The 27,998-nt window shown below is 49.3% G+C and overlaps 2 protein-coding genes across 8 annotated transcripts; both read right to left on the reverse strand.

The window, feature by feature from the left end:
• Window positions 1-2: 2 nt before the first annotated feature.
• LOC118284192 (vang-like protein 2) lies at window positions 3-7,215 on the reverse strand. Of its 2 annotated transcripts, none has more exons than XM_035606931.2 (8): window positions 7,143-7,215; window positions 4,217-4,467; window positions 3,999-4,122; window positions 3,308-3,915; window positions 2,395-2,528; window positions 2,114-2,249; window positions 1,432-1,681; window positions 3-1,316 (listed from the first exon to the last, which is right to left on the reverse strand). In XM_035606931.2, exons 2-8 carry the CDS (start codon window positions 4,285-4,287, stop codon window positions 1,059-1,061), a joined length of 1,581 nt encoding a protein of 526 aa, XP_035462824.2. In that variant the 5' UTR covers window positions 4,288-4,467; window positions 7,143-7,215; the 3' UTR covers window positions 3-1,058. The 2 variants fall into 2 exon arrangements, with proteins under 2 accessions (XP_035462824.2, XP_035462820.2); XM_035606927.2 differs by lacking the exon at window positions 7,143-7,215 and adding an exon at window positions 5,701-5,720.
• A 1,452-nt stretch (window positions 7,216-8,667) lies between these two features.
• arhgef11 (Rho guanine nucleotide exchange factor (GEF) 11) lies at window positions 8,668-27,988 on the reverse strand. 6 transcript variants are annotated; one of them, XM_035605337.2, is made up of 42 exons: window positions 26,459-27,988; window positions 25,284-25,298; window positions 24,947-25,038; window positions 24,755-24,859; window positions 24,420-24,469; window positions 24,262-24,319; window positions 23,958-24,157; window positions 23,783-23,854; window positions 23,510-23,617; window positions 23,165-23,213; window positions 23,017-23,054; window positions 22,800-22,895; window positions 22,333-22,401; window positions 22,102-22,206; window positions 21,080-21,178; window positions 20,802-20,844; window positions 20,365-20,461; window positions 20,137-20,259; window positions 19,646-19,669; window positions 19,341-19,467; window positions 18,950-19,043; window positions 18,441-18,470; window positions 18,171-18,306; window positions 17,578-17,787; window positions 17,346-17,393; window positions 16,962-17,110; window positions 16,732-16,872; window positions 15,725-15,801; window positions 15,499-15,624; window positions 15,265-15,382; window positions 15,035-15,183; window positions 14,874-14,949; window positions 14,592-14,774; window positions 14,180-14,261; window positions 13,998-14,078; window positions 13,819-13,874; window positions 13,541-13,693; window positions 13,168-13,404; window positions 12,727-12,819; window positions 12,296-12,591; window positions 11,539-11,671; window positions 8,668-11,419 (listed from the first exon to the last, which is right to left on the reverse strand). In XM_035605337.2, the coding sequence occupies exons 1-42, from the start codon at window positions 26,491-26,493 to the stop codon at window positions 11,370-11,372; spliced, it is 4,323 nt and encodes a 1,440-aa protein (XP_035461230.2). In that variant the 5' UTR covers window positions 26,494-27,988; the 3' UTR covers window positions 8,668-11,369. The 6 variants fall into 6 exon arrangements, with proteins under 6 accessions (XP_035461230.2, XP_047192163.1, XP_047192165.1 ...); XM_047336207.1 differs by having other exon boundaries at window positions 17,578-17,790; XM_047336209.1 differs by lacking the exon at window positions 25,284-25,298.
• Window positions 27,989-27,998: the final 10 nt, after the last annotated feature.

A 27,998-nucleotide genomic window follows, 5' to 3' on the forward strand; every position in this document is an offset into this window, starting at 1 on the left:
TGTGATAATTGAAATGATTTATTAGTCATTAAAAACACACAACACAATAAACTTTTGACATCCCGGATCTGCTTCCCAGTCCGTACCCAAGTGTAATACAGTCGGCTCTGGCTGTTGACCAACATGAACGTGAGGCTGCGAGAAGTTTGCCAATGGCCTCAAAGAGAGTGAGCACAAGTGACAAGTTTGATAACGGGCACACGCATAAAAAAAAATATCAGACAGTAATCCAGGTGAAAAAGAAGCACACTGGCAGTACCTGGCCGTCATGTGCCGGAGCTTATGCAGAGGTGAAAAACTTCCAGTGTAACTGAATATTAGTGCACAAACAAATGAACAACAACACGTACGTTGGGAGGAAATCCAAGACAATAAAAGCGATTCACTAAAACGGGGGAAATCAACGCGGCAGAAGTCCATCGAGTGTTTATTCCTTCCTACTTCGTCTCACAAGTAGGAAGAATGCGTGGCCGCTATTCAGCAAGCCGCTCGTCGGAATCAGAAAAGGAAGAGGAAGTGGTCCATGGGCGGCGTTGTCGCTCTCCACTCGATTCGGACCGTGAACGAGAAGATCAGGTAAAAACAAAAGAAAGAAAGAGAAGTAAGGTCGGCTGCGTTAAATGAAGAGGGCAGCTACACGCTGTTCTTACAGAGGTGGAAGACTTTTAATGTTCACCACAAGTCGTAGATGTCCAAATCCTCTGAAATCAGTCTTACATGAATTTAAAGTGTGGCTACAATCCAATGTATAGAGTCGAAATAACGCATTAATCCAAAATGTGTAATGTCCCATGACTGAAGAACAGACTCGCTTGGTGTGATCGGAAGCGGACGCAGCCTAAAGTGCATTATCACAAGTTGACAGTCAGCACTGTGGGAGATGTGTCATGTTTTAAAAAAAATCTTTCCTAGAAACAAGGTCAGCGTTGTGGCACTTCTGTCGCCGCGCCTCTTCTTTTCTGTAAGTTCATATTTCAGACGCGACACATTAATCACCAGATAGAAAAAAAACCCCAAAATGTTGTTTTGTGTGCAGCGAGAGTCCCTCTCCGCCGCCACTACACCGAGGTTTCCGACTGCAGCTTCATGACAAACTTGTGACTCTTGGGGTCGACGAACTCCTCGCCCAGGCTCAGGAAGGGAAGCGGCGTCGCCGTGACGACCAGGGAGAAGTCTGGCCGTTTCAGGGTGAAGACCTGGCCCCGGCGCAGCGCGGCCGTCACGGGCTCCTCGCTCACCAGCGTCCACTGGCGCCCCCTACTGCCGTCCAGGTATTGGAGGGTGGGACCGGGGCTGAGGTAGCGCTCGAGGAAGGCCTGCGGGGGACGGAGACACGGCGACATGTGAGCATTTCACGAGGAAAGGCGGGACATCACGAGCTGGAAAACAACAACTGTGCTGCCGGTCGGTCAAACCCCCCCCCCATCTGACCTTGGGCGTCATGCTGTGCGTGATGCAGAACTGCAGGTGGTTGATGATGCTCTCCATGCTGTGGTACGACTGCTGCCTGGTGGCACGCAGGTACTTCTGCATGGCCCGCGCCATGGGAGCGAAGATGGCCTGCGCCGCCTCCCTGGGGTCCATCACCTCCCGCGGGTGTTTGGGTGAGGATGCGGTCGCCGCCGCCTCCTCCTGGTGACGCTTGATGTGGGTGAAGGCCTCTTCCACTGCCACCACAAGCCTGGGCGAAACAACAACTTTGGTTTTTAAAGCCGCGCTGGTGCCGACGGAGGATGTGAAAGAGGTTGCTCGTAGGGATGAAGCCACAGAATGTTCTCACATGACCCCTCTTTCACCGCACTGTGTTTTGGTCTTGTATGATGTGATATGGCACAAATGTTTGACTCTATCATCAACTCATCGGACGCAATGACCAACTTAACGAATAAAACATCTTGTAGTCGGACCCCGGCGGAAGAAGCCGAAAGCCACGAATTAAAAATAAAATTTCATTTTCAGCTGATACTGAAATTACTGCAGCTTTCAAGAATTAAAAAAAATGGAAGCCGTATTATTACGGTTTAATAATAATGGTTGTCTTGGTAATTCAAACGCCGTCAGCTTCAGTGTGTGTGTGTGTGTGTTCTCTGGGGGGGGGGGGTTTGGTCTCCACCTGGCCTTGCGCTTGCGGACCCTCCGCTCCACCTCCGCCTCCTCGTAGTAGAACTCGTTGTGGGAGTTGTCTCTTCTCCGAGCCGTGGCTGCGATCATGGCTCTGGACTGGCCCGTGGAGGCGTTGGTGCTGTTCTCTGTGGACCGAGGAGCTGAAGTTAAAGACGGACTGCGCAATGCACCACTATGATAATTCGTCGTGGGGTATGTTTTCCAATTGAACTCTGAATTAGTTGGAATTGCTCAATTGACGCAAACGGGACTGAATGGTGTTTTTTTTACCTTCTAGGTTGTAGACCTTGAAGGCGGACATCTTCCTGGTGAGGATGGACTTGGGCAGATTGAGCAGGGCGGGGTTGTAGACCGGGAAGTCGCTGTAGTACTGGTCCAGGAGCCACGCCGCTGCCCGCTGAATGCTGAGTCAGATGTCGGTTTTTAACGAGGAAGGAAGTAGTAAACGGTCAGAAGCGGAAGATGACACGCGTCGAGTGTAAATGTACCATGAGAACATACAGCTCTGCACCGAGCGGAGACAGGAGACAGGGATGAAAACAGCTCAGGGGGGAGACATTTGTTGTTTCCGATGTCACGTGATGCCGTCTACGGCCACGTGCTTGTTCGCGCGTCAGCTAAAAACTATGGCTGCAGCTACGGCGGCCCTGAGCGCTCACCTGCTGCCGGACAAAACCGGAGCAAACTGAGAAAAAACATCTCCAGCAATTGGACCAACACGTGCGCAGCTGCAAACACCGCGACACGACACGTTGCGAAAAAGCCGCCGCAAATAGAAATGCAACGAAACGGTAGTGTTTCCAGAGGACACTTAAAAGTGATGCACACGTCTGTACACGCTTGTTGTTGCAGCGGATTTTGACTGATTGGATTCATTTTTCGTCCAGACGTGCGTCACTTTTAAGTGTCCTCTCGCCGCGGCCTATTTGCAGCGCGTTTTCTAAACGCTGCGCACGTGAGCCAATCGTCTGCTTGATAACAGGAAACACATCAGGGCAGTTGTGTTGTTGAAGTAAAACCAGTATTTTAAACCTTATTTTGGGCCGGAGTAAAAATATTTTACGCAACTCTTTAAATCTGATTTGACTGATAAATCTCTGCAGCCGAAACAAACGGGACCATGGACACGCAGTCGTCACCGTAGATAACGATGGATATCTTCCACAGACACACGCCGACTAACCTGAGATGTCCCACGCTGTAGAAGCGACTGGCTCCATCCGTCGTCCTCACCACCTTCAGGCAGAAGGCCGGCTGCAGGTGTCTGACCTCCAGCAGCACCAGGGCCAGGTACTGGATGAACAGCAGCGCGTCCACCAGAGAGGCCGCGTAGCCCACAATCCCCCTGTAGTCCGTCTCCCTGGGCTCCAGCACGCGCACGCCGTAGAAGAGCCAGTAGGACGCCACGAAGAGGAAGACCAGCGCCAGCAGCAGACAGCGGTAGATGAAGAAGCGCGGCAGCGTGGCCCGGGGCGGGCGCAGGAACAGCGCCCAGGTGGAGATGAGGAGGATCAGCAGCTTGAAGGCCAGGGAAATGTAAAGGCCCTCGCACGGCGTGCCGCACGGCTCCAGGTTGTCCCGCCACAGCAGCTGCGGGAGGGCCAAGAAGGCCAGAGGCGTGACGAGCGCAAAGAGCCCCAGGACGGCGCCCAGCACCACGCCGAGGTAACGGCGACACTCCAGCGGCGAGGACTCCTCCAGCTCCTTGGAGATCCGCGTCAGGTCCTCGTTGGAGACGCTGTCCACCGAGGTGCCGGTGACCACCGTGGTGGTCTCGCCCCAGTTGTCGTCCTGAGAGGAGAGGGCAGAGGGACGTGAGTGTCGGCAATTGCGCAATTTTTTGAAAGTCGGTGTCGTTGGAGCGGAACTCTGACCCTGTCGTCTCCCCTGGTGGACTCGGCATCGAGCAGCGGCTCCCCGGGGGCCTGGATGCTCACCGACTTGTCCCCGCGGACGGTGCCGTCGCGGCTCTTTGAGCGATGCTTGTCCCGCCGCTCTCTGGAGAGACGTGAGCAAAGAGAACGGGTCCGGAAATGATTAATACAATCTTAAAGTTGCTGCGCTAGTTGCGCGGCGATCTGCGATCGTCTACCTGTGTTTGCGGGACGTCCGTGAGTGGGACGACTTGAAGGAGTAGCTCGAGTACATCGACTCGTTGTCCATGTCGGAGGCCGGCGGTGGGCGGGGTTTCTGAGCCCGTGCTGCCCCTGAGCCGCCGCCGCCGCCGCCCTTCTCCCAGACCACGCCCAGCTGGCTCTTGCGGTCGCTGATGGACTTGGAGGAGAGGGCCAGGGGGAGGCGCAGCAAGTCCACTTTACTCCTGAGGGAATCTATCTTGGAGGCCTGGAGAGAGAGGACGGCAAAAGATCATTTGTCATATCGGACAGGAGTGGAAACGTACCGAGCCACAGCAACAAGAAGAGAGACTGCATTGTTGGCACTGGGAGGTGTGTGTGTCTGTGTGTGTGTGTGTGTCCAGTCGCACAGGACATGGCCGGGGCCCATTCTTCCGCTTTCTGGGAGGTTGTTTTTTTTTTTATGAGCGAGCTCCAGTGATTCGTCCCCGAGTGCATTCTCAGCCAATAAAGGGCAAATTGCACCAGCGTCTATTCTGGGCTGCGAGTCTCCAGTGTGGAGGCAAGAGCGACGGTGCGGCTCTAAAACGTCCCCGTTTAAAAACACACGAGCGGGACCCGAGCACAAGAGCCACTCAAACGGTGCCAAGTTAAGAAAACAACATTTTGTTTGGGGGGGGGGGGGGGGGGGGGGGGGGGGGGGGGTTTGGCAACTACGCCTTAGTATTGGGGATTTTTGTTCTGGCTCCTTCTGAGATACACACTCGTCCAGACGCCGCATTCCCCAGCGGTCCCCCATGGTCTCCAGGGGCAACGGAGCTGAGCTACTACAATGGGGATGAATGGGAGGTTGTGGGTGAGAAAAGACAGGAGGGGGGGTGGGGGTATTACCGTAGCAACACGAACATCAACTCAGAACCCCCCCCCCCCCCCCCCCCCCCCCGACTAAACACCTCCGAAAAAACAAAGACACACAAATCATTTACAGGGCTACAACTCTGATTTAGTTTTTAAATGTATTTAAGACCTCATCATCTGTTTGTTTTTCTTTAAGAAGTTTTACACGTGAAGTTCCGAGTCGCCATCCCGACAGAGCACAGAGCAGGGGGCCGCCAAACACGCAGGACTCCTGATCTAATAACGGAATCTCCTCGCGCTCTCTATTTGTCCCCGTCAACCACATCAGACACTTCACGTCGCGCTGATGGGTTTCATGTGACCTGCACACGGGACGCGTTCGGGCCCTACACGCCGGGCGGGACCGAGGAATGAACGTCAGCTCCTGCGGCCCTTCCGTACCCGCATGGCGTCGAAGCCCCGGGGGATCGTGGGAGGTGTTAATACTGATTTGTGCCCTGATATATGTGGATTCTGTTTGGGGTTTTTTGGGGCAAAGCCACCGTTCAGTTCGTCAGATCCTGAAGTCGGGGTCACGAAGACCAACCGTGGCCTAACGAAAACCCCAAAAACGGAGGTTTGGTACGAGTCAAGCCCTACAAACCATCCGGAGGAGAAGAGAAACCACCACAGGTCACTTTGGAGAGGACTTGTTTCCCCAGCGACAGACCAGAGAGGAGTGGCCCCGTGTCCAAGTGTGGATGGGTCTTTGAAGGACGGACGTCGGAGCGACATTTGAAAGACTCCCCCGGGGAAAAGACAACTGCTTCTTCATTCTTCAAAAGAGAAGCGCAACAACCGGCGCTTTCTGCCGGTTCAACACCAACCCGACCAGCTCTGCGTCGATGCCGTCGATCGATCCGCTCCGATGAGCCTCTCTCCCACTGTAATCAATCCGCAGCCGGGCGCCCGGGCGTTCAGCATCATCTGGGACGTGGGGCAGAGTGGAACCAGGAAGCAAGCTCTCGTTCTTCTTTGAGAACAGAAAGTGGAACGTCTCCTCTGGCGGACAAATGAAATGCGCTCGTTGTTTAATTGCACATTATATCATCAGCTTTACATAAACGCCTACAGACGGGTCTTGATTTGTTTTCTATGTCCGGTGAATGGAGATTTGTGTCACTCGGGCCGAATTGAGGTTTTTTAAAGACGCGAGCGCAGGAAAAATTCACATTGAAGAAGCTGAAATCAGAGAATGTTGACATTATCTCCCCAATAAAAACAACTTGAGCCCATTAATCGATTAACTGTTGCAGCCCCACAGTCGTCAACACGCTCGCTCTCTGGGAATCCTTCTTCTGAGATTGTCCTGCCTCATCTCCATGTGGGAACAATCGGATATTCTCAACATTTCTTTCAGTGCATTCAACCGTGAAGACATTGGTGTGTGTACTTCTGAGTCAACACACTGCATGTGTGTGTGGCCCCCCCGGGGGGGAGGGGGCGGGGCCTCCAGGCGGCACAGTGAGGCCTGGCTACTCTACGTCCCTGTAGGCCACTTGGCTGAGAGAGGGAACCAGCACACACACACACACACGCACACACACACAGTGAGTTGTTTGAAGAGCTGCAGGTCGCGATGACCAGTCAACAAATGATGATGTGGGGTTTCATTTCATGGGAACACACACACACACACACACACAGACAGAGGAACACACCCCGGGGGGGGGGGGGGGGGGGGGGGGGGTGTGAGTGCGTGCCGCTGCAAGCAACAGCCTGGTGTGGACCACACAGCAAAACATAAATAGTGATCCACCTCTGTCCGTAAAGTGATCCATTTGATCCATTTGATCCATTTGATCCATTTGTTCCATTTGGCGCGCACACGACCGTGCGTAAAAGCGCAACGTGGATGAAGACAGTGGAGCGGAGAACGATACCCGGGGGGGGGGGGGGGATCTGACATCGGTGCCAGCTCACCAGTCCCCGCACCGACAAGTACTTTTGTTAAAGTCGCAACCCGCTTACTTTTGTGATAAAGAAACATGCTCGTGGAGTAACATTGTCCGCCATCTTTCGCGGGTGCCGGGATGTGTCTCTTACCTTTTCTATCCGACAGGGGAAAGTGCTGCAGCACAAAGAACCGGGGGGGGGGGGGGGGGGGGGTCCGAGAGAAGTGGCTGCGAAATTTAAAAAAAAAAAAAAGGCTTTTCAAATTCACTCCGCGTGGAGACTCCTGTCGCCCGCGCGATCGTCTACGGCCGAAGTGCAAAAAGTCGAGTCCGTCCTCTCGCCGTCGCTCGCTCCGCGTTCGGCTTCGTTCGTCTTTCGGCTGCAAGTCGCGGCGGATCCGCACAAAGGGCGAGCGACACGCAGCTCATCCCCGGCTCCGCGTCCGCTGTGAGGCGGCGGAGCCCCGCTGAGCCGCGGGTGGGGGAGGTGGTGGGGGACTGGGCGGACGTCCAGCACCGGCGCTGTACTTCCGGTGCGGCGTGTCAAAATAAAACCCACTGACGCCGCTCACGGCCGTAGCACTGGGAGGAAGGACGGGGGCACACTACCCAGGGGGGCCCCAAGGGCGGTGGGGGCCCTGGAATTAAACGTTTCTTTGTTTGTAATTAGTGTCATAACATGAATTAAAACATGGTTTGAGAGGCTGAACAGTAGGAGTCAGCTAGCTAGTTACTATCATGAATGAATCACAGCTGAGGGGGGGCCACAGAGACTTCCTATGTATAGGGCCCAGAGTTTGGTGCTACGCCCCTGACGCTGCTCCCAGTGAACAAACAAAACACGTCCCTCAAAATGATAAATTCATAACCAGGTTGCTGTTGTTTTGCCGGATTTAATATTAAATGAAGTGGTTAAAAACCTGTAATAATTAATGTGACATGCAAAATGAGGAGCCAACAACAACGTTGAGTAGAGACATTTACATTATTTATATTGCGTTCTAGCAAGATTATTGATCTATAATATGTCATAATTAATTTGAGCTGAATTTCTAGTTTAAATATGTGCACAAAAACCAAACCAGTGGCATAGTTGAAGATTCCATTTAAATATTAGATGCCATCATAAAATTATTTTAGGAAATCTATTTCTTAAATAAAGATCAAATTGTTTTACCGAATGTAACATTCCACTTCTTAATAAGCAGACAAGTGAATGTCATGTTCGGGGACGTTTAGGCAAATTAATGTTCTGCTTGTGTATTAAGAAAATATCTGGTGTCAGCATTTCATTATGTATGTGAACAGTAGGGAAATTAAAAAAATAATGCTGAATATCAGCCATATCTAGTCATTCACATTTACAAATTGATATATTTTCATTTTCTGTTCAAACTTAATTCATTTCTGTTTGAGAAACCATAAAACTAACTTCAATTTTTTACTTTCCTCATTACAAGTACATCCAAGTTACTTTTTCTTTATTTCATTATTTTCCCACTCCACCATTAATAAACGAATAATTGACTCTTCTACACTGGACTTTCTCAGCGTCTATGAAAGTCATGTATTCACAGTGATTAATTTTAAAGTGATGTGGTCAAAGTTGGAATCTAGACTTGAGAGAGAAGTAGCACAGGATGCTTTCATAAACAAACTCAAACGCCACCGTGTCGTTTCTTTATCCAGTTTCATTTTAATCTCACAAAACACATGAATCTGAAAACACGAGCTCCGTCTGTGCAGCTAAACGATCTCACCAATTTTTAAAAACAAGGGCGAAGAAAATAATTTATACATCCTTTTTTTTATCATATCTACAAAAATAAAATCAAATACTTAGGACTAAGGCTTTACAGAAAGAAAGAAAAAATTAACATATATATAAAACAAGTGGGTCTGATTTCTCTATATTACATGAGTGAACAAGATAAAACAAAGAGAGGACAATGAGATGACAGTTAAAGATGTGTGTGTACGCATACAGTAGTTTGCACCGTGCAGGGAAGTTTTGTTTGTGCAACATTACTTTTTTTTTTCTTTCTTTTTTAAGGAATCATTTATAGCTTCTTTACATCCAGGTACGGCCACAACGCTGATGTCCAGGTATGAGGGAAAAAAAGAAAGAGATAGTTGAAGGTACAAAGAAATTGAAGTGAAGAGGTAGAAATTGGAGATTAGGGAGGAAATAAGACGCATGGAAATGGTTTTAAGGAAGAAAGAATAGATGCTCATTTTGATTCAACCACCTCAGACCGGGTGATAAGCCGAAATTACGGTGAAGTTGCTAATATTGCAGTTTTTTTTCTTCCTTTCATGGACAAAAAGCAGCCAAAATGTTCCCTTCAACACCTCCGAGGAGAAATTTCACTTTGGTCAGAACGTTTTTTTGAAAGTTTAGCGCATATTCTCCCGCCGGGAATGTCGGGCCGCCCCCGGTGATTAGTAGCGGTTGCAATTCTCCGGAAAACAAAACCTGTACATGCGTGGGGGGGGGGAAAAAACAAGTCACACGCCTCTTCTCCGTCCAAAGAGGCGGAAAAACTACCACCGGGCAGCGAAACTTCACTTTAAGAAGTAGATCTCAGTGGCTGGTCAAACGTGATTGGCTCTTCTGCGGTGTGTCTGTCGTCAGGCAGCTCACGAAGAAAAGAAAAGAAAACGCTCCTCGTTAGTATTTGAAACCGGCTCAAATAAAAAAAAGTCAGTCCAGTGTGTGATTCAGCTTCAGGAGACAACGAAAGAAAACGCGTAAAACTGCCAGAACGTCTTTTCTCGGAGCCATTTGTACTTTCTATTTTTTTTAAGGAAACAAATGCATTTTCTTTCTTTTGCATCGATTAGTGTTAGATCCGTGAAGAGGGATGAACAGTGTCGAGTCTTTACTGGCTACACAAAACGCTGCTGAGCGTCAAGGACAGACCACTCCTGGGAAATACGCTAATTCGCCTTCGTGCAAAGAGTCAAACGATGAGATCAACACCGCGTCTGGATCAGCACGTTAGCTTAGCTTAGCATAATGAGGCCGCTTTTGCCTTCAGAACAGCTCTTAACAAAATCCTTCATCATGCTGCATCTTTTTTTGGTCTAATCTCTGGGGGAACAACCGAAGATGTAATGTGCTTTTTGTGGGAACAATCCTCTCTTCTCACTCTGCAGGAAAAAAGAGCAAAATAAAGTTATTTCATCCAACTGCGTGTCCTCGATTCATACAATTATTATTTTTCTTATCTCCCAATAAATATAAGTTGACCTGTTCACGGTGGGGGGATCTCTCTCATTGGAAAAGCTCCTTGGTAAAGACTCGTTTCATGGTTTTGGATGTGGGATATAAACACTGTATGTATGTATTAGATGAATTAGATGCTGGTTCACAGCAGTTACTGTGGCATTCACACACACGCAGAGAAAATGTCGTCCGGCGATGTCAGCGGCGATATTTAGCAGCAACTTGATTGAGCAACAAACGGGTTGTCACTGGCAAAATTCAGGCTTCGGCGTTTGAATCTAGCCCCCAAATCCCCCCGCCCGCCCGCCCGGAAACCTCAACGACTTTACACGACTGGGGGGAAAAAGCGGCGCGAATGGCCGAGATCCCTGCGGCGCTGAAAAAAAAGAACCTGCCAGCATTTCAGTAGTTAAAACAGTGCAGTCGGGTTTTCCCACAACGTACACGTGGAACTTGTACGTTGTTCCGGGGATGATAATGAGATACTGAACTAGTGTTTCTGGCTGAAATGATGCTTGTGTGTGTATGAGAGATTTCCTTACCCAGTGCAAATAACCTGAATGATATAGACACAGTCCTTTGGCCGTAGTGGCAGGTGAACTCAGTGTAAAGCAACCAGTGGAAGTGAGGTGGGGGGGGGGGGGGTCCAGTCCCTGATCTGTCCACTGTAGAGAATGTACAATGACAGAGGGATGCATTGTGGGTAAAGTAAAGTGCTGGGGTGATGGTCCCTTGGATTTATTTTCCTTTAAATTAACATTTCAACACTTTCCTGCTCCGTTTTTCTTCAACCAGCTCTTAAAAAAAGCCACACAAACTCATTTTCCTTCACGAACTTTCAGTTCTACCAACTTGTTTTCCCCTCTTCTCTTCCGCTTGTCAACTTGTCTCCTGCCTTTTTCTTTTTTTTATTGTTCCTTCATACTTGCTCCTCAGTCGCCTAGTCGACCTCGGAAGCCCCCGATAAGTCCGACCAGCCTCTCGGTGTCCCGGGAAAACAAAAAAAACGGACGTGGTCCTTTTCCTCAGGTTCTGCTCCACTGGTCGGTGCATGCGAGGGGGGGAGGCGGGGGCTATGGGTTCGAGTCTGACAGTAGGTCAGTGTGCCAAAAAGTGAACGACTGCAAGTAAATCCGCTCCAGAGCAACGTCAGAATCCCGTCGACAGAATCTTGGGTTCTGCTGGACATCCTTCTTTTCCTGGAAGGGGTTGGAGAAAAAGAAAAAAAAAAGACATTATACGATATGCAACAGAATCGTAGCCGAGTCGTCGGCCGTTGTTCTGCAAGTGCAAATAGATCCTCCGCCCGCTCACTCACCGTCTCCCGAGCCGCGGTCCAGGGACGGCGTCCTGGAGACTGTTGCCGAGTGACACTGTTGGTCCCCTGACTCCTGACTGACAGGGGGCTCCGTGATGGTTTTCAGAAGCTCGTGATGAGCCGTCTCTATATCCTGTCGAAGGGGGTGAAGATGCCGAAAAGTGAGTCTTTGTCACGAGCAACAAGCGATTATGTACAACAGCCCATCACTTTGTTCCGTGCTCTTCCAACATGTGGGTGAGATGATGTACATCATACAAGAATATCTGATGTAATGAAAGTACACACAGCTGTGAAATATAAAGTGAGGGTCACTATTCTGAACCTTAATTGTTTATACGTTAACCTTACTGTCCAGAGCGGTAAAGAACTGTCGATTCATTAAAGCCTCTTCCGAGTGTGCAGTGTTTTCTTCTTGCCTGAAAGCTGATCTCAGCTTTTAAAAATTATATATATATATATATCTCTATTTATATCTCTGTCCTCCCAAGACAGGACAGAGCTGTGTCAGAGAGGCATAAGAGTGAATAAATAACTTTTCTTGGTCCATATCTTTTTACATTTACAGATCCACACTATTGCTTTTTAAAAATGAAAAGCCCCTCGCCCACATGAGAGTTTTGGCTCTGTTTGTTCTCCCACGGCCAATCACGTACAAGTGTAAACAGGAAGCAGATTGTCCACTCCGCAGTCGGTTGCTTGGTTTCGAAAAAATACTACCGACAACAAATCACGACGTCCTCGGGGCTCAACCCACCTTCAGCTGGCGCAACTTGCTCGTCAGCCCCTCGATCGTGTGGAAAATCTCGTCCACGTTTTTGATCACGTGACTCTGGTGCCCTGCCTGCGATTGACCCATTTCTTCCTCTTCCCGTTCCAATCGCGTAGCCTCCGATTCACAGACGGGCGTCTCCTCCTGCTGCGTCCGTGGTGACATCATCTCCTCCAGAGGCTGCGGGAAGTGTGTGGCGGTGGGCGTGGGAGGGTCGGTGAGGTCGTCGTCGGCGACGCTCTCTCCCTGCTCCGTCGGCATGACCAGGTAGAAAGTGTTTCCTGGAGCACAGAGATGTGGTGGTGAGCGACCAACCCCAGGATTATAGATTCTAATCAATGTGAAAATGTTCTTGTCCGATTAAAACTACAGCTCTGGGCTGAATCGCTCATTGTTACCCTGCGCAGTGGCCTCACCTCTCGGCTTGGGCGATTGGTCGGAGGGGAGGGCGACATCATCAGGGACAGAAGAAGAAGAAGGAGGAGGAGGAGGAGGACCCGCAACCACAGCTATGCACAGAGGACAGATGTGTGACAAAGAAGAGAGTGTGTGTGGAAGTGGAATGATAAGAACAGAGTGCGTAGGAGCGAGGGAAGAAGTCGACGGAAGAAAGTCGTCGTCGTGTTGGTGAGGGCAAGCAGACCAAAAGAAAAGGGAGAGAGAAGATATAAGTGTGTAAGAAACAAAACAAAACGATTCACCGAGCGCAGAGGACACATGCAAAGGAAGGTAAACGTCAGAGACAGGAAGCAGCCGAGTTCTCCGTCACACACCAACATCAAAGCATCTTAAAAACTGATCAGTCGACCCTGCGGATGAGAATGAAAGGGAACAATTCTCCGTCGGATCCCGTCTACCTTTCCTCACGACCTGAACGCCGGGTTGCTCCGCGTCCAAGGGCGCCGCCTCCTCCTCGGCGTCGGCCTCCCAGTCGTTGGTGCCGAAGCTGAGGACCGTCTCCATGGACTCCGGCCGCTGCCTGTCCGTGAGCGAGCTCCCTTCGTTGGCCGTCTCGTTGGTGGGCGTGTCGTCGGAGTCGTGGCTCCAGCCGTCCTCCTCGAAGTCTCGCAGGATGAGCCGCCGCAGCGTTTCGACTGTGGAGGCCGGGAAACAACATGAAGGCGTGATGTGGGATCGACCGTCGGTGCAGTTATGCTTCAATATAAAGATGAAATCACGCCAAACGTCCTGTGAGATTCGCGGCTGCGCTCTCCGCTTTCTTGTTCTCACCGTCTTGTAACGCGGCCTCAGCCACGCAGACCGCTTGTCTTTCGCCGCAGACTAAAGCTCCAGATTGGTCAGCGGACGCGCTGTCAGAGAGCCCCGTGTCGTTGCTGGAGGAATGAGCCTCCGTGGAGTCCGACTGCTCCGCCATCGAGGTGTCTGGAGAATTTAACAGGGCGGAAAAATTGATTCTTAAAAAATTTGATGGGTGATTATTTTCCCCCACAAACATTTGCAGACAGTTTAGATATTGAAGGAAAAATATTATATTTGTGTTTTTTTACCTGTATAGACGTTGCTGCCAGTTGAGACTGGGGATGAACTGCGTACACTGGGGGAACTACAGAGAGTACGCACAAAGCAATCACGTCATGAGATCCTTTGTCTGTTTTTAAAAGGTAATTCAACCTTGCAAATAATTCCCAATACATATTTTTATTCGTGTACGTCTCGATGTACTCACGGTATGGGGTTGGATCCGTGATTGGTCAGCGGTGATGAGCCGTCGGCTGACGGGACGGTCTTTTCAAGTAAATCTTTCCATCTGTAAAAGGAAAAAAAACAACACATTTTTGCAAATGTACAGCAATACAAAAAAAGGAAATGTTCCTGAGGTGAAACATTGGCAACAGAAAAAGAGCTCACGTGTTTTTCTCCGATGACGTCCCCGCCACCAGTTCGTAGATCTGCCACTCTGCGGTGCTGATGACGTACAGCGCTTTGTTGTCTGGGGGAGAAAGGAGGACACGTGGACAATTGGAACGGGGACGCAAGGAATTGTCTGACCTTGACTCGGATATCTCGAGAACCGTTCACCTTTAACGGTTTCACGTGTGCAGTGTGGAGTTCGGTCACTGCGATACGTTCAACATGAATAAACTTTGAGTAAACAGGGGAGTGGGGTAATGTGACTTAACAGGCGGTCTGCGGGAACCGCGGTGAACTTCTACTCCCGCTGTGTGACTCCATCCACAACAGATAACTACAACGTGCCTATTTGGAAATTGGGGTACCAGAACAAAAGACCACCTTTCTGAATAACGGACTGTAGATGTACCTGTGGCTACCGAGCGGACCAGCAGTGAGTCCAGCTTCACCACCGGGCTGAAGGAGGTCTTGCTGTCGCCGCTTCCCCCTCCGCCCCCGCCCAGCCAGCGGGACGGGTACCGCAGCTGCAGCCGGTCGTCCGGGCCCCTCTGGAGGAGGACCAGGCAGTCCGACAGCAGCAGCGCCTGGATCTCTGATGGGGGGGGGAACGAGAGGGCGCGTGAGCACAGGGTCACGAGACAACAAAGGGATGGAACGTATTCGACACACACACACACGCAAAGATACTGACCGATCTGCTTGTCTTTGCTCACTTTCCAGGTGAGAGGACCTTCATGGATCATTCTCTTTGTGGTCAGGTCCAGACTCTGGGGGAAGGAAAAGTAAAACAACACATTAGATATTTAAAAAAAGACGGAGGAACAAAAAGAAATAGAAGAACTGTTCCGTCACCTTGAATTGAGGGGCGGCGTCCAGCCTGCGCTGGTACTGGCTGAGGCGTTGCCGCTGCTCCGTTTCCCCGACGACCTCGTTGACAACTTGCAGGATCCCCCGGCAACAGACCTGGGCACGCTGTAGCGAGGGGAGGTCCGACGAACCGGCTAAAGGAAAGAGAGGAATATGTCTAAAAGAAGAGAAGAGGAAACAACCATCTGACGTTAAGTACAAAAAACACTCCTCACCCTCTGTGTGTTTGATGATGTTGTCCAGCAGCAGAGGATACTTGGTGAGTCTCTGCATCTCGGACACCATCAGGTCTTTGAGCTGCAACCGCCGACAGTGTGGACTCGCCTCACACTCCTGAAGAGAAGCCAAGCACGCCAGCGGTAAAGAATCATAGACTTACAGATAGATGAAGATAGTTTGGCTACGACACAACTACTCAGATTGTTATGTTCGTGTGTGTGTGTGTGGACCTGGATAATGTGAGCGAAGCGGGGGTCTTTGCGTTTCTTGTTCTTGATGAGCTCCACGGCTTGAGACTGCTGACTGCACAGCTGGGACGCCTGCTCCTGAAACTCGTCTCCGGCTGCACCTTCAAACTAGAAATGCGCACACCAAACACTGAAAACGCTGCACATGGAAGTGCACACCTCGCGTGACAATAGAAAAGAAGCCAATGTGATTGACTCGTGAGCTCACCCTGGCCAGCATGACGTCCCCGATGTCCTGAACGATGGGAGTTTCTCTTCGCCTCTTCATCGCCTCGCACAGACTAGCTGCAAAGAGGTGATACAGGGGCAACGTTAAAGAAGCTTAATCTCAATCCTGAGTAAATATGTCCTCTGCTAAATGAATGTTCAAACTAGGTTTGCCACGGTAGTCTGTGTTACGAGGTGTTCAGGCTCATGCCGATTACATAACTTACCCACTGGCCCCACCGTCTGTTTAATTTTCCTGCATCTGTGGTAGTGTCCCACATTCATCATAACGAATCTCTAATTTGTAATAATTTGCTCGTGTATAAAAGTTAGTCTGAGCTGCAGTTATTAACTGATCGTGCGTAGGAAGTCGACACAAAGACGCGAGCGAAGCGAAATTCGTGCCCATACACTTCGCTCGCTCATGTAGAAATATTCGCGCCATGCGATGTCACAAAAGCCAACAGCTGTGAGATTCACCAGACGTCACTGACGTCAGCATCAGACAGAGAGCGGGCGGATATTGGTGTAAAAGATTATTAAGTACATACGTCTTCTCCTGTTCAATGTGCGGTGTAAACAGTTTTGTCACCGGTTTTATTACCCGGTTAGCGTTTTATTACACTGTGGCATCTCTAGTTCAGAGAGACAGTTATCATAAATTGTTCTTTCATGTACCACAGATTCTGCTTAAAAACAAACGGTGAAGGAGAAAACTACATCATTGTAGGATCGTTGTGTGACACCATGTGACTCTTTGGCTCCGAACGAAGACCCAGAGTACATATTGACAGCAGGCTGAGATTACACTTTATGACCTTTGCTTTGTATTTGCTCCACTTATTGTTATTTACCTAGCAACACAAAAAGCTCATATTGATCCACAGTCAAAAAGGTGCCAGATTTGTTCGCCAGATTATGTTTCTTTTCGTAATCGACGAATTGGGATTGTGAAATTTTCATTTTTTATTAATTTCTTTACTGCATATGACACAGACACACACTGACCATGGAGTTCGTAAACCTGGGGCAGGTTGGGGAAGATGCAGGCCAGCTCATCCGAATTCAGCACAGACCTCATCTTCTGGAAAAAGACCTGGTCCAGGACACGCAGGGTCCGCAGGTGGGACGCCTCGGTGGTGAACAGCTCTGAGGAGGATTGAGAGGATTTGTGATATAGACATTTTTTAATCAAGATTTGTGCTTAAATGATAGTTCCGTTTATCCGCGTGTCGTACCATATATGACAGCCTGTCTGTCCACCTCCCTCGGGCTGAGCGTGGCGAGGAGCTGAGGAGACACCGTGTCCTGCCAGTTCTGACCGTCACTCACATCGTCCTCCAGCGCCGCCGCGTCCGGCAGCAGGGCCAGCGTAGAGTCCACGCTCCTACACGATCACAGACAAAAGAGCACGAACAGACAGTGAAAGAAAGAGAGACAAACCGTTATCTACCTGCACTCACTCATCTCAGGTTATACAAAACTAAACACCTCTTTTGTTGTTCACACTTCAAGAGTTGTGCACGTGGGAAAGAGGTCAATCATGTTTAATCCCCATTTCCAATCAGAAAATGACTTAATAACCGATCATCAATCATCTACGGGGCAACGTTGACACTCACCTGCGTCTAGACCGAGGGGTGTATGGGGGTGTAGGGTTCTCTAGAGACCTGAGAGTGGAGAGAGAGATGTCATGAGGTGAACCTACAAATTTCAGGGGCAACGCTGGTGGAGAGTCTGTTGTCAGGGATGTAGATGTGTTACTAAGGGGGAGCTCGAGGACACTAAATTAGAATAATCCGTGTGCAAATGTCAGCAGCACCATCTCCAGTCCTGCTCCGGGGGAATCTTTACCGTGCAGAGCTGCTGGACGCCGAAGACGAGGCGCTGTGCTGCAGCGGCCTGAGGCCCGGCCCCTCCCGCTCCTCCCCACAGTCCTCCATGTCCACGTCGCTGCGTGAGCGGGGCACAGACTCCGTTCCCGAGGCCGCCGCGCCCCGCCGACGCCCTTCCCCCTGGGCCTTCAGCGACTCGCTGCGTGCCAGACGCACCGACACCGTCGGGCTGCTGGACAGGGGGCGAGAAGACGACAAGGGGAGCGAAACCGAGACGTTAGGTTATGTAACGCTTTCATAACTAACCAGGGGGGCCATGGGCTGATGGTGAGTTTATACATATATATTATACATTAATGCCTATTTCACACTACATGATTTTCCTCACTTCCACAAATTTAGAATAATACAAACTCTTAACAGAAAACTTTGTTGAAATGCCTGAATTCACAGAAACGTTCAACATGACCTCAACACAGGGAGCTTTGTTTTTTGGGAGACCGGACAAACTAGTCGGGATGAAAGACTTTGTCTTCCAGAGTCCCGGGCGATCAGGCGACTTTGATAAGTCGTGTGGTGTGAAGTTGGCGTGCGAAGCCCTGTTGGCGCTACCTGTCCATGCTGTCTTCTCCCAGGCTGCTGGACGATAGCCTCTGGGGGTCGGCGGCGGCGTCGCCTCCCTCCTCTCCCGTCGTCTCCGTGTGGTTCTCAAACTGCTGAATCATGTTCCTCACACTGCCCGGACGGACTGCACACACACGCACGGGTATCACTCAGTTAAATAGGTTGTGTATAAAATGAGGAAAATGCACTCGAGTCAGGTATTGTTTGATGAAATGCAAAAGGGGAAAGAAAAGCACAAAAACAAACGGGGCAGTGTACCTTCGTTGGGTGACAACGGGACATGGAATGCTACGGAGCCAAAAATGAAACCGAAAAAAAAAGAGACAATGAAATCAGGACAACACAAGACACAATGGAAATTCCATAAAATCAATGAATGAACCTGCAATAGCGATAAAAGGGCAAACAGAGGACAAGAAGAAATCAATGATGTCAGACAAGTACGATCAATGCCTGCAGCGTGTGTGTGTGTGGGTGCTCCTAATGTAGGGTGCCACCGGGCCAATACTGTCAGCTGATATTGACCTTTGAGAGAGATTTGCATTTTAAATGCTAATAACGAAACTCGTGAGGCCGACACGACTCGTGAGATTTGAAGAATCCATACTTTTTAAAGGATCTCACATTATTCACATCTGTGCATTTAGCTCTTCACAGCGAGAGAGAAAAACATCCATTAATGAAGAGAGCGGCAGGATGTCGGTTTTTCGTTTCCTTGCCCACCTTAATGCATGAATACGTGTGTGTGTGTGTGTGTGTGTATTTACTGGACTGGGATGTGGTCCGTGGTTTGCCGATGTACTTCAGGATGGGATTTCTCTTCTTGTCCTCTCCATCTTTCTCCTTCCTGGTGCCACTCAGCTGCGGGGAGAGGAACCAAAATGTCGAGTCACAGAATCGACGTACGAAGCCTCATTCTTATTTACCGACATCTCTTCAATATTATTATATTATTATTATATGAGATACGGCGGTGGATGTTTCGAATTTAAACGGCATAGAGAAAAGTGGTTTTCGTTACCATTTAAATGAAAACACGCACAGATGGTTTAAGCGTCTACAATGTCAAATCTTTTGCTCCCATAGAGGGATTTTTTTTTTAATCTTTCTTGTTATTTGTTTTTTGGGGGTTTTTTTGAAGGCAGTTGCCGCTCTTACCTTCTTCGTCTTCAAGAACGCGAGCCACTTCTCCTTCTCTGTGCTCAGACCGGGGAAAACCTTGGAGTCTCTCAGCTTGATGCCGGAGTGGCGCAGGTAGAGGAGGACCGCCGACGCCAGAGGAGAACTGCGGGAGACGAGCAAAAGGGGGTGGAGACGGAGAGAGAGAGAGAGAAAAAGAAGAGACGGAACAAACGAATATGGTGGGTGGTGGCATGGAGACGAGGAGGTGGAGAGGAAAAGATGGGTAAGCAAATCACTGAGATAGGTGTTGCTGTAAAAGAAAATAAGATTGAACCTCTTACCTTCGGTCTTCTTCGTGCTTTGATCTGGTGCGAGGACAGAGAGAGACAAACAAAGTTAAATCCACTTCATTCACAGATTGTACTGTCACAGTCATGTGTCGTGTGTGTATTAAAGTTACGGGCATAAAACGTCAGGTGGTTGCAGCTGCAGTAACGACCTTTGTGATGACGGCTCGGCCGAGCCTCTGTCTGTCGCTTCGTAATAACCCTCTTTTTATTGGGCTCCTGACAAGCTGGCCCCTGTTGCCAGGCGAACGTGCTTCAGCGGTGTCGTATGTGTGTGTGTGTGTGCGTTAACATTCACTGCGTGATTAGAGCCGAACAAGCTGAAGTTGACCCGAGTGTATTTAGTCGGCGGGTGGATTTAGAATCTTTGCATTCAAGAGTTTTGGTTTTTTCTTTTCTCTCTGCGACGTTGATTAAGCCGCTTCACCAGGAAATAAACCCGCGCCCTCGCCATTTACTGTATTTCTCGTAAAAAACAGACTCACAATATCTCCCAGAGGGCGGTGACCTGTCTGTCCACCACCTGTCTCTCTTTGACCGGGTCCCCGTCCAGGTGCTGCAGGTCTCCTTCTCCAAACAGAGAGCCAAGACCCATCATCTGCTTGTTCCTGTGAGACACAGACAACAACAAAACAATGACCCTAAATGTGAGATAAAAGATAAAATGACCCTAAAAGTGTAAATGAATATGAAAATTTCCAAAGTGAATGTACCTGTAGTCCTGTATCTGGTCCTGGATGTCGGGCAGCACCTGCTGCTGCAGCTCGGACAGAGGTCCTCTGATGTCCTCCTGGGCGTGTAGTCGACTCTCTGACGGGACGGCGGACAGAGAACACGAAGAGTCACTCTTGAGCCGACGTAACAAAGAATAATAATAATCCAACGATAAAGCGAAGAATCTTTGTATGTCTGCAGTATGTTTTCCTTAAATTTTCCAGAGGGGGCTGTATGTGAAATGTTTTCTGGATATGGTCCTGCTGTCGTGAACGAGTCCGACTCGGACGAGCTCCTGTTGCGTTCGTCATGTGTGAACGGCAAACTACAGAAAATGTCCTGACCCAACTCTCCAGGACATTTTCCCGGAGTTCTTGCCTGAAAACAGCTTAGGGCCCCCGAACAAAGTGCAGTGGCGAATTTTGGTGCGATTTACCGATATCCGTGAGATACTCCTCTCGTACTTTGATTTTCAGAGGCTGTAAGAAAGAGGAAAGAAGTTGAAATGGCTTTCAGACACTGATATTGCATGATACTATGTGGTTTATGGTAACACACTGGTTACTTTCTGGTTTTTAAATAAGTCATATTACTTTCTTTCTGAGGATCAGGAGAAAGTTTTAACCGTTAAATGATCGATGTTACTGCAGCACTGAAACAGATCAGTAGCTGAGAACAGGAGAAGGTGAAGGACTGAGTCATGTCGGTACGTACTGCATCCGGGTCCAGGAAATGGGAGCAGATCTGGGGTGCAAGTGCGCGGGCGTCTTTCGTACTGGAGCCCAGGTAGGCCTCCACCGACAGGTAGAACAGCTGTTACAGACAAACGTGAGCAAGATAAACACAGGGCAATGTTTTGGTTAGCGGTCCGTTTCCAACCCGACAGGGAACCCGTTCCGTTCGGGGTTGTTTTGACGGAACCACTGTAATCCAAAAAAAGCATGGATCAACTTCTGGAGATAAGAAGACGTTGAAGACTGTCGACCACCGATATCGTCACGTTCGCACGGAAGAACCCACAACTTTTTCAGGTTCCGGACAAGTGGCTGGCAACCCACCGTGACCTCATCCGTTGGCTTGTGAGCTGCCATTTTGAAGCCGACATCGCCATCTTGGTTTTTATAAAAAACAGAAGCAACCATATATACGAAGGAGCGGCGGGTCTGACTGAGAGCTCGTCCACTTCACTCTCACCTACACCTACGACCTGCACCTATTGGACACTACTAGTCGTCAATCACACTGCATCCTCGCCCCAAAACCTACGATGCTTTATCGTCTATTTGACTCAAAATGAGACCATCATTTAAAAAACAAACATCGTGCTGTATTGAAGAAGACTTGAAACTAGAGATTGAACCATAAACTCCTCAGTAAAAATGTTTACGGACGTTATAAATCTTCTTTTTGCACTTAGTGGAGTCCCCCTCTGCTGGTCATTCCAGAGAAAACAGGCTTCAGGCCCTTCAGCGTTGCCTTCACTTGCCGGACATGGTGACTACTGTACGTCCATTTTTATATACAGTCTATTGTGCAGATTATTTGGTCTAAACGGTTCAATGTTTGAACGGAGTCTGTTCCCTGTTGGTGGAAGAGTGTATTTGCATTTACAACAGATGACAATGTTGTCCAAAGAAGTAGCGGTTAGTCTGTCCCGAAGATCACAGGAACACAGGACAACACTTTGTTAGATCACGTTTGTTTAAATCTGGGAATAGAACCAAAGCTCGACTGACCAGGGGGTTGGGGTCCAGAAGCTGGGTGAAGACGTATCTCATGAACACCGTCATGTGCGCCGGCCGTGATTTCAACAGCTCGATGTCCTGGAATGGACCGTCCATCTGAGATCACGGCAGAGATTTTTTTTTAAATAAAAAAAAAATATGAATAATTGTATAGAAAGGGTTGAAAAGAAGTAGATCGTTGGGTCGATTTGTCTGCCGGATGCCGGTCCTCCTCTTCCTCACCTCATTAAATGCATAGCCGTCATTATCTTCGTCCTCTTCTTCAGGGCCGATGATCTGGGCCTTTCCGCCCTTTGAACACACACACACACACACACACAGAGATTTCAAGACATGGAAAGGCACTTGGTAACACACCAACAGCAGCTGCTATTTTGACTCATATGGCTTTACATGTGATGCTTGACGCAAAAGAGTAAGATGATGTGAAATATGGATTGAGGGGTTGAGCTGATACATCGTCTCGCTGATGAAGAGGAGAGAACTGAGCTACAACTATAAAGAGGCAAATCGTTGTTGTTTTATTTGTCCGGGAGATTGAGAATGACACGCTGCAAAAACTAAAAATATCAATCAACATTTTTGGCTGTTTTCAATATCAGGGGGGGTGGGCCTCTGCCAAACTCTGAATAACTAATTCGTTAAAGTGAAAGGGAGTGTGTGTGGCCGGGTGTGTGCGTCTGTCTCACCGAATCAGGGAGGGTGTGTGTGTCGGAGTTCTGCCGTCGGTGTAGGGGGGTGGTCCGGAAGGAGGATGAGGGGGAGGAGTGGGGACTTTCAAAGGCCTGGGGAGGAGGAGGAGGAGGGAGGACGAGGGGGATGGGATGAGTGGGACCATCGCATACACAAACACACACACACACACAATCTCGCCTTTTTGAAGCTGAGGCGAGATTTGCAGCCTACCTCCACGTCTCCTTCGCCCGAGTCCACTGAGAGTCGACCTGCAGGAAAACACAGAGCAACTTTAAAAACACTGGTGCTACAATTTTGAGCCAAAAAAGCCACGTGTGATATTTACGTGCAGCTTTTTAAAAGATAAGGAGAAACAAACCTTCTCCTGCCATGACGTAGCTCGTGATCGATTCTGACCGCGTTCCCTCCTGGAGAAGCAGAATAAAGCGTTGGTTAATATTCAGCAATTACTTTATCAGTTGCAGGTAAATATTGAATATTAAAAATGCATAACGTTGTTGTTTTTCCTCCTGCAAATAATCTTTACATGACCTTCTTTTCCCACTTGATATTGAGCTAAATCACTAAACGTATCTGGTCACATGACTTGGATTTGAAGCGTTTTGCTTTTTGTCGAATTTAATTCCACATCCCGTGCTCCGGTAAAAAAAACGTAAGGTGAAACACACGGGGAGGTTTTCGGTGCCGTGAACCGTGTCCTCACCACATCTCCCTGAATCTTCACCCTGACTTGGTGAGCTCGCCTCTTCGCACTCTCGATCCGCTCCTCCAGCGACGGCGAGGGGTTCCTCGAGTGCTCCTCCATCAATTCCTGTAAAAAATGGTTTGGGTTTGGTTTATCAGCAGCAGAACATCAGTGTATTATCATGTAAGACATTATGGATTTTGCTGCGTGAAAATACTTTGATTTCCTTCTGTTCTTTTTTACAGAGAGAACGAAGAGGAGTTTCATTTCCTGGAACAGCTCGTGTGTTACCTGCAGTTCAGCTTCTTCCTGCTCCAGCATTTTCCTGAGTATCTGAGAGGCATGTTTTTGTACTTCTGGGTCCTGAAAAAAACCCATATTATTTTGATTATTATTATTATTTAGCTCAACATTATCATTGCTCAGTGCTGATGCATGCTCTTTGTAACTGACAAGTTTCACTCGCCTGTAGTGGTTTGGGTCCAGTGATTCTTTGGGATGAGTTGCTGCTCAGTCCAGAGGGCAGGGGCGGAGGTGGAGGAGGCGGAGCCTCCCCAGCCAGAGACGTTCTTTGATTGGGTGTGAGGTCGGTGGGGAGGGGCTCCAAGGGCAAAGAGGCAGCTGACGGGGGAGGCCCCTGTAGTGTCAGAGCTACATACGTTCCAGCTGAAGGTAAATAAAACAAGATACAAACATACAAAGCAAATTTAATTAGAGTTTTTTTTTTAACAGCAGTTACAACAGAACATGACTCTTCTTCCAAGACTCACATTTGATGAGCTTCACCACCTCCTGATGGGACATGGAGGACACCAACGCGCCGTTCACCTGAGAGAGACAGGGCGGTAGAAATCAGCAACAGAGAACACTAAAAAAACAGGAAGAAGCCAACGACGGTCACGTTCAGTCACGGGAGAGTAGTAAAGACCTTTATAATGCGGTCGCCTTCCTGGACTCCGGCCTTGACTGCTGCTCCACCTGCGAGGACGAGCGACGGCAGAATGAAAAATTACAAACAGTAACCGACTCATTTATCACATCTATTTTAAAAACACTCTCCGAAATAAGTCATAGCATGTATGAAATGTGTAGTTGAAGTAGTAGTAGTAGTGTAATTACAGGGGCAGTGGGCGATGTTTGGAGAAAGATTGATTGTTGGTGATTTTTTTGACTGCACTGGTGTGGGAGACAGACGCACTAACCACGAGGTCAAACCCCGGAGCCTTGGCGTCTGTCGCTAGCGCGTCTCTTAACGTGTCTCACCTGGTCGGACGTTCTGCACGAGCTTGACTCTCTCGCCACAAACTGTGAAGCCGAATCCGAGCTGGTCCTTCTGCACGACCACACACCTCTGGATGAGGCCAGGACCTGGGAGAGCAAGACGGAGGGATGTGAAATGGGTGTGTGGGAGGATATGTAAATGTAATATCCTACTTCCGAAACAGTGGCGCTTACCTGTAATCTCAGTGGGGACGTCGGGCGTCGGCTCCCTCTGCTGGGTGGCAGAGGATTTGCGCTCCGAGTCCCCGATGGTCAGACTGCTGAGCCTGGGTTTGAGGGGACGAGAGAGAGATGCTTGACACGAATACAAATCAGAAAGTCAGAAGGGATTAAAATGAAGATAAATGAAAAAGTGATGCGAGAAAGAAGGGAAGCTTCACACAGAAGACAACGATAAGAGGAGCTCGGGGGGAGACAATTCAAGGAAAATGAGTTAGAAGGAGAGAGAAGACGAATACATGATAAACATCAGAACCAACAGGGGAAAAAGAACGTCGACAGGAAAACTCACCAAGCGGCAAACGGGCTGAGAGCGAAGCAAGGGAGGAAAAACGGGACAGAGAGAAGGGAGAGAGAATAAATTCAGAATTTGAAGAACTGACGAAAAGGAAACAGATTGAAGTTCACATGATCCCCGCGCCCTCGTTCCTCTCGCAGACTATAAACACACCGAGTGGCCACGACTTCCAAAAATATATTTATTAATGGCACAAGAATAAACACTTGGCATCGTTCGGGAAGTCCCGTGACCGTCGCTCTGCTGGAAAACTCAGTGAAACTCATGATGTGATCAAACTGCATCTGCGATCGAGTTGGGATTTACTGACACTGAGCTCCCCTGTTCCTGTTCCAGCCAATTTGCGCTGCACTGATTTGTCAATTCATGGGGAAATTATGTTGAAAAAAAACAGAGCTGCAACAGTTAATCGATAAGTAATCGATTACTAAATCAATCGCCAACTATTTTGATAATCGATTCATCGGTTCAAGTAGTTTTATTGAGAAAAAAAACAGTCCAAATTCTCTCATTTCAGCTTCTTAAATGTGAATATTTATATTTATACAGTGGCTGATTAATTTCTTTGAAAATTGCCAAACTTTTGATGGTGCTCTTAAGGGGACAGGTGGGCGTGTTTCTTATTGGGCGCCCTGCGGTCACGACACACACAGACACAGTAGTAGTGGTGGGAAGCGGTGGGCAGCACGTGCAACAGGAACGAACACACACACACACACACACACACACACACACACAAAAGAGAAGGTTGAGTTGAGAAGGAACAGGAAAGACGTGATCGAGACAAAGAGGTGTCACGCTGCAGTCAATCACACAGTGTGGTGGGGCTGCGTGGTCGATGTGGCGGCGGCGGCGGCGGCGACATGCAGGATGCACTGGGGGCGTTTTAGCAGCTATAAATACATGATTGTGAAACATTTGCTTTGTGCATGAAATCTCAGGCTTCTATTTTTTATCATGCTTTCAGTATTTTGCCCGCCCTCTCCCTCCCACCCTCCTTGTCCAAGAGTGCAGCCTCATCACCTCCCAGTCTACAGCCTGTCCGACTAGTTTCCCATCGGCCGGACCGGGCGGGAAGTGAGATCAAGACACGTATCATCATCTAGAGGTGCCACAGAAACAGAAACTGTCCCGGGTGCAGTGGTGGGGTGGGACGGGACGCATCGTACCTGTCCAGCGTGGAGGTGGGCTGGCGGAGACTCATGTCTGCAGCCGTTGCGGCGCTTCCTGGTTCGCCGGGATGATGCGCGCGTCACTGGGCCTCTCTCGCCGCCATCGAGCTACTCGGAAGCCGGGCCAGGTCAGAGGGCGTGCGCCTCATGTTCCCATCCAGTGAGGTGTACAGTGGGATGGGGGGGGGGGTAAAAGTGCTCAAAACTGTCCCTCAGGTCTGTCCTTCTCCTCGCCAGGGGCGGGTTACATGAGTGGTTCAAAGAGGATGTGCTGGCAGTCGGCTGTGTGCAGTGGTGGGACAGTCTGCCTCCCTCACAGAGCATCAATCATGAATGAATGGCCGATGGGTGTCGTCGTGCCTCCAGGAGAAAAACAGCCATCATTGCCTCTTTGGTGTCAGCGTGCAGCCAGTCCTCTGAGGCCAATCTCCCCCGGTGACTGAGTGAAACTGTGCTCGACAGCTTGCAAAAGATATCGCACACAAGTCAGGCTTGTTTACAATGTGGCTCGAACCAAATGACCTCACACAAGCCCCAGAACACCCTCGGCTCTCAGTCATGTGCCTGCACAGGTTACAACCTGATACTAACGCTCACAGGTGAATTATGGTGGCGATATGATGAGTTATGACGTGTTTATTACACACGAACGAAACGAAAACACGTACCTCGGCTTGATGTGCACACAATGACTTCCCACTGCCAGGCTAACCGCGACATGCTAGCCCACTGTAAACAACAACCGACCTACCGTTGACTTTACATCGCTCCCCAAAAGCGCTAGCTAGCTAGTTAGCAGGTTAGCCGGCCCCAGCTAGTGCCAACATTTGGGCTAATAGAAAACAAAAGTCCCGTGAATGGCACAAAAGATTTTTTTAAATAAAATAAAAAGGTTCTCGAGTTCACCACGTCCGGAGCGGCCTGCCGTGGTCGGCTAGCGTTAGCTGGCTGGTGTTAGCTCTTCGCGGAGGCCGCTTTCAAGCCGCGGCATGGCGCCGGGTGTTAGCTGACCGAAAGCGCGCAGTAGTCGGCTTAAGGCTGCGCCGACGACTCGGTCCTTCGCTTGAGCTAGCTACTTAGCTAGCTAGCTAGCTAACCGGCTAGGTCTGCGAAGACTAAAAAATGCTCAGTGTGACTTCTTATGTATGCGGATGGTTTAAAAACAATAACGGTGGTTGGGGCGATGCAGTCCACGCAAATTCCAGCTCCGCGTGTCCCAGTTTTCGTGCAAATTCGGACCACTGAAGCTGCACGTTAGCCGGCTAGCTCGGGAGGCAGAAGCTCCACCTCGGCTCTTCTGTCCCAAAACAAGTCACTGAGGAACAATCTGGATCTGCTTCTCTCTCCCGTTTGTCCGCCAGAAGACCCGCGGTTCAATCGCGATTCCTCCTTGCATGTATGTATTGATCCCCCCCTTTTTTCTTCTTTTTTTTTTTACTCTCGATTATTGATCTAATGATCTCTGCTGTGTTGTTATTCCTGCTGATCCACCACCAGGGTCCCAAAGATCACACGGACGAACGAGAGGGGGTGGGGG

The sequence above is a fragment of the Scophthalmus maximus genome, chromosome 12, assembly GCF_022379125.1.
Source record: "Scophthalmus maximus strain ysfricsl-2021 chromosome 12, ASM2237912v1, whole genome shotgun sequence".
In the NCBI taxonomy this organism is placed as follows: domain Eukaryota; kingdom Metazoa; phylum Chordata; class Actinopteri; order Pleuronectiformes; family Scophthalmidae; genus Scophthalmus; species Scophthalmus maximus.

Bases quoted from the DNA above. Each gene is read 5' to 3' on its own strand.
- LOC118284192 (XM_035606927.2), bottom strand. The intron at 2,529-3,307 runs GTTAGTCGGCGT...CATCTGACTCAG, and splicing joins TACAGCGTGGGACATCTCAG to CATTCAGCGGGCAGCGGCGT. The intron at 1,317-1,431 runs GTCAGATGGGGG...CGTCCCCCGCAG, and splicing joins CGCACAGCATGACGCCCAAG to GCCTTCCTCGAGCGCTACCT.
- arhgef11 (XM_047336207.1), bottom strand. From the start codon at position 26,493: ATGAGTCTCCGCCAGCCCACCTCCACGCTGGACAG. The intron at 20,462-20,801 runs GTAAATCGCACC...CCGTCCCGTCAG, and splicing joins GGAGTATCTCACGGATATCG to AGAGTCGACTACACGCCCAG. The intron at 17,791-18,170 runs GTAGCGCCAACA...CCCCCTGTCCAG, and splicing joins GGAGAAGACAGCATGGACAG to CAGCCCGACGGTGTCGGTGC.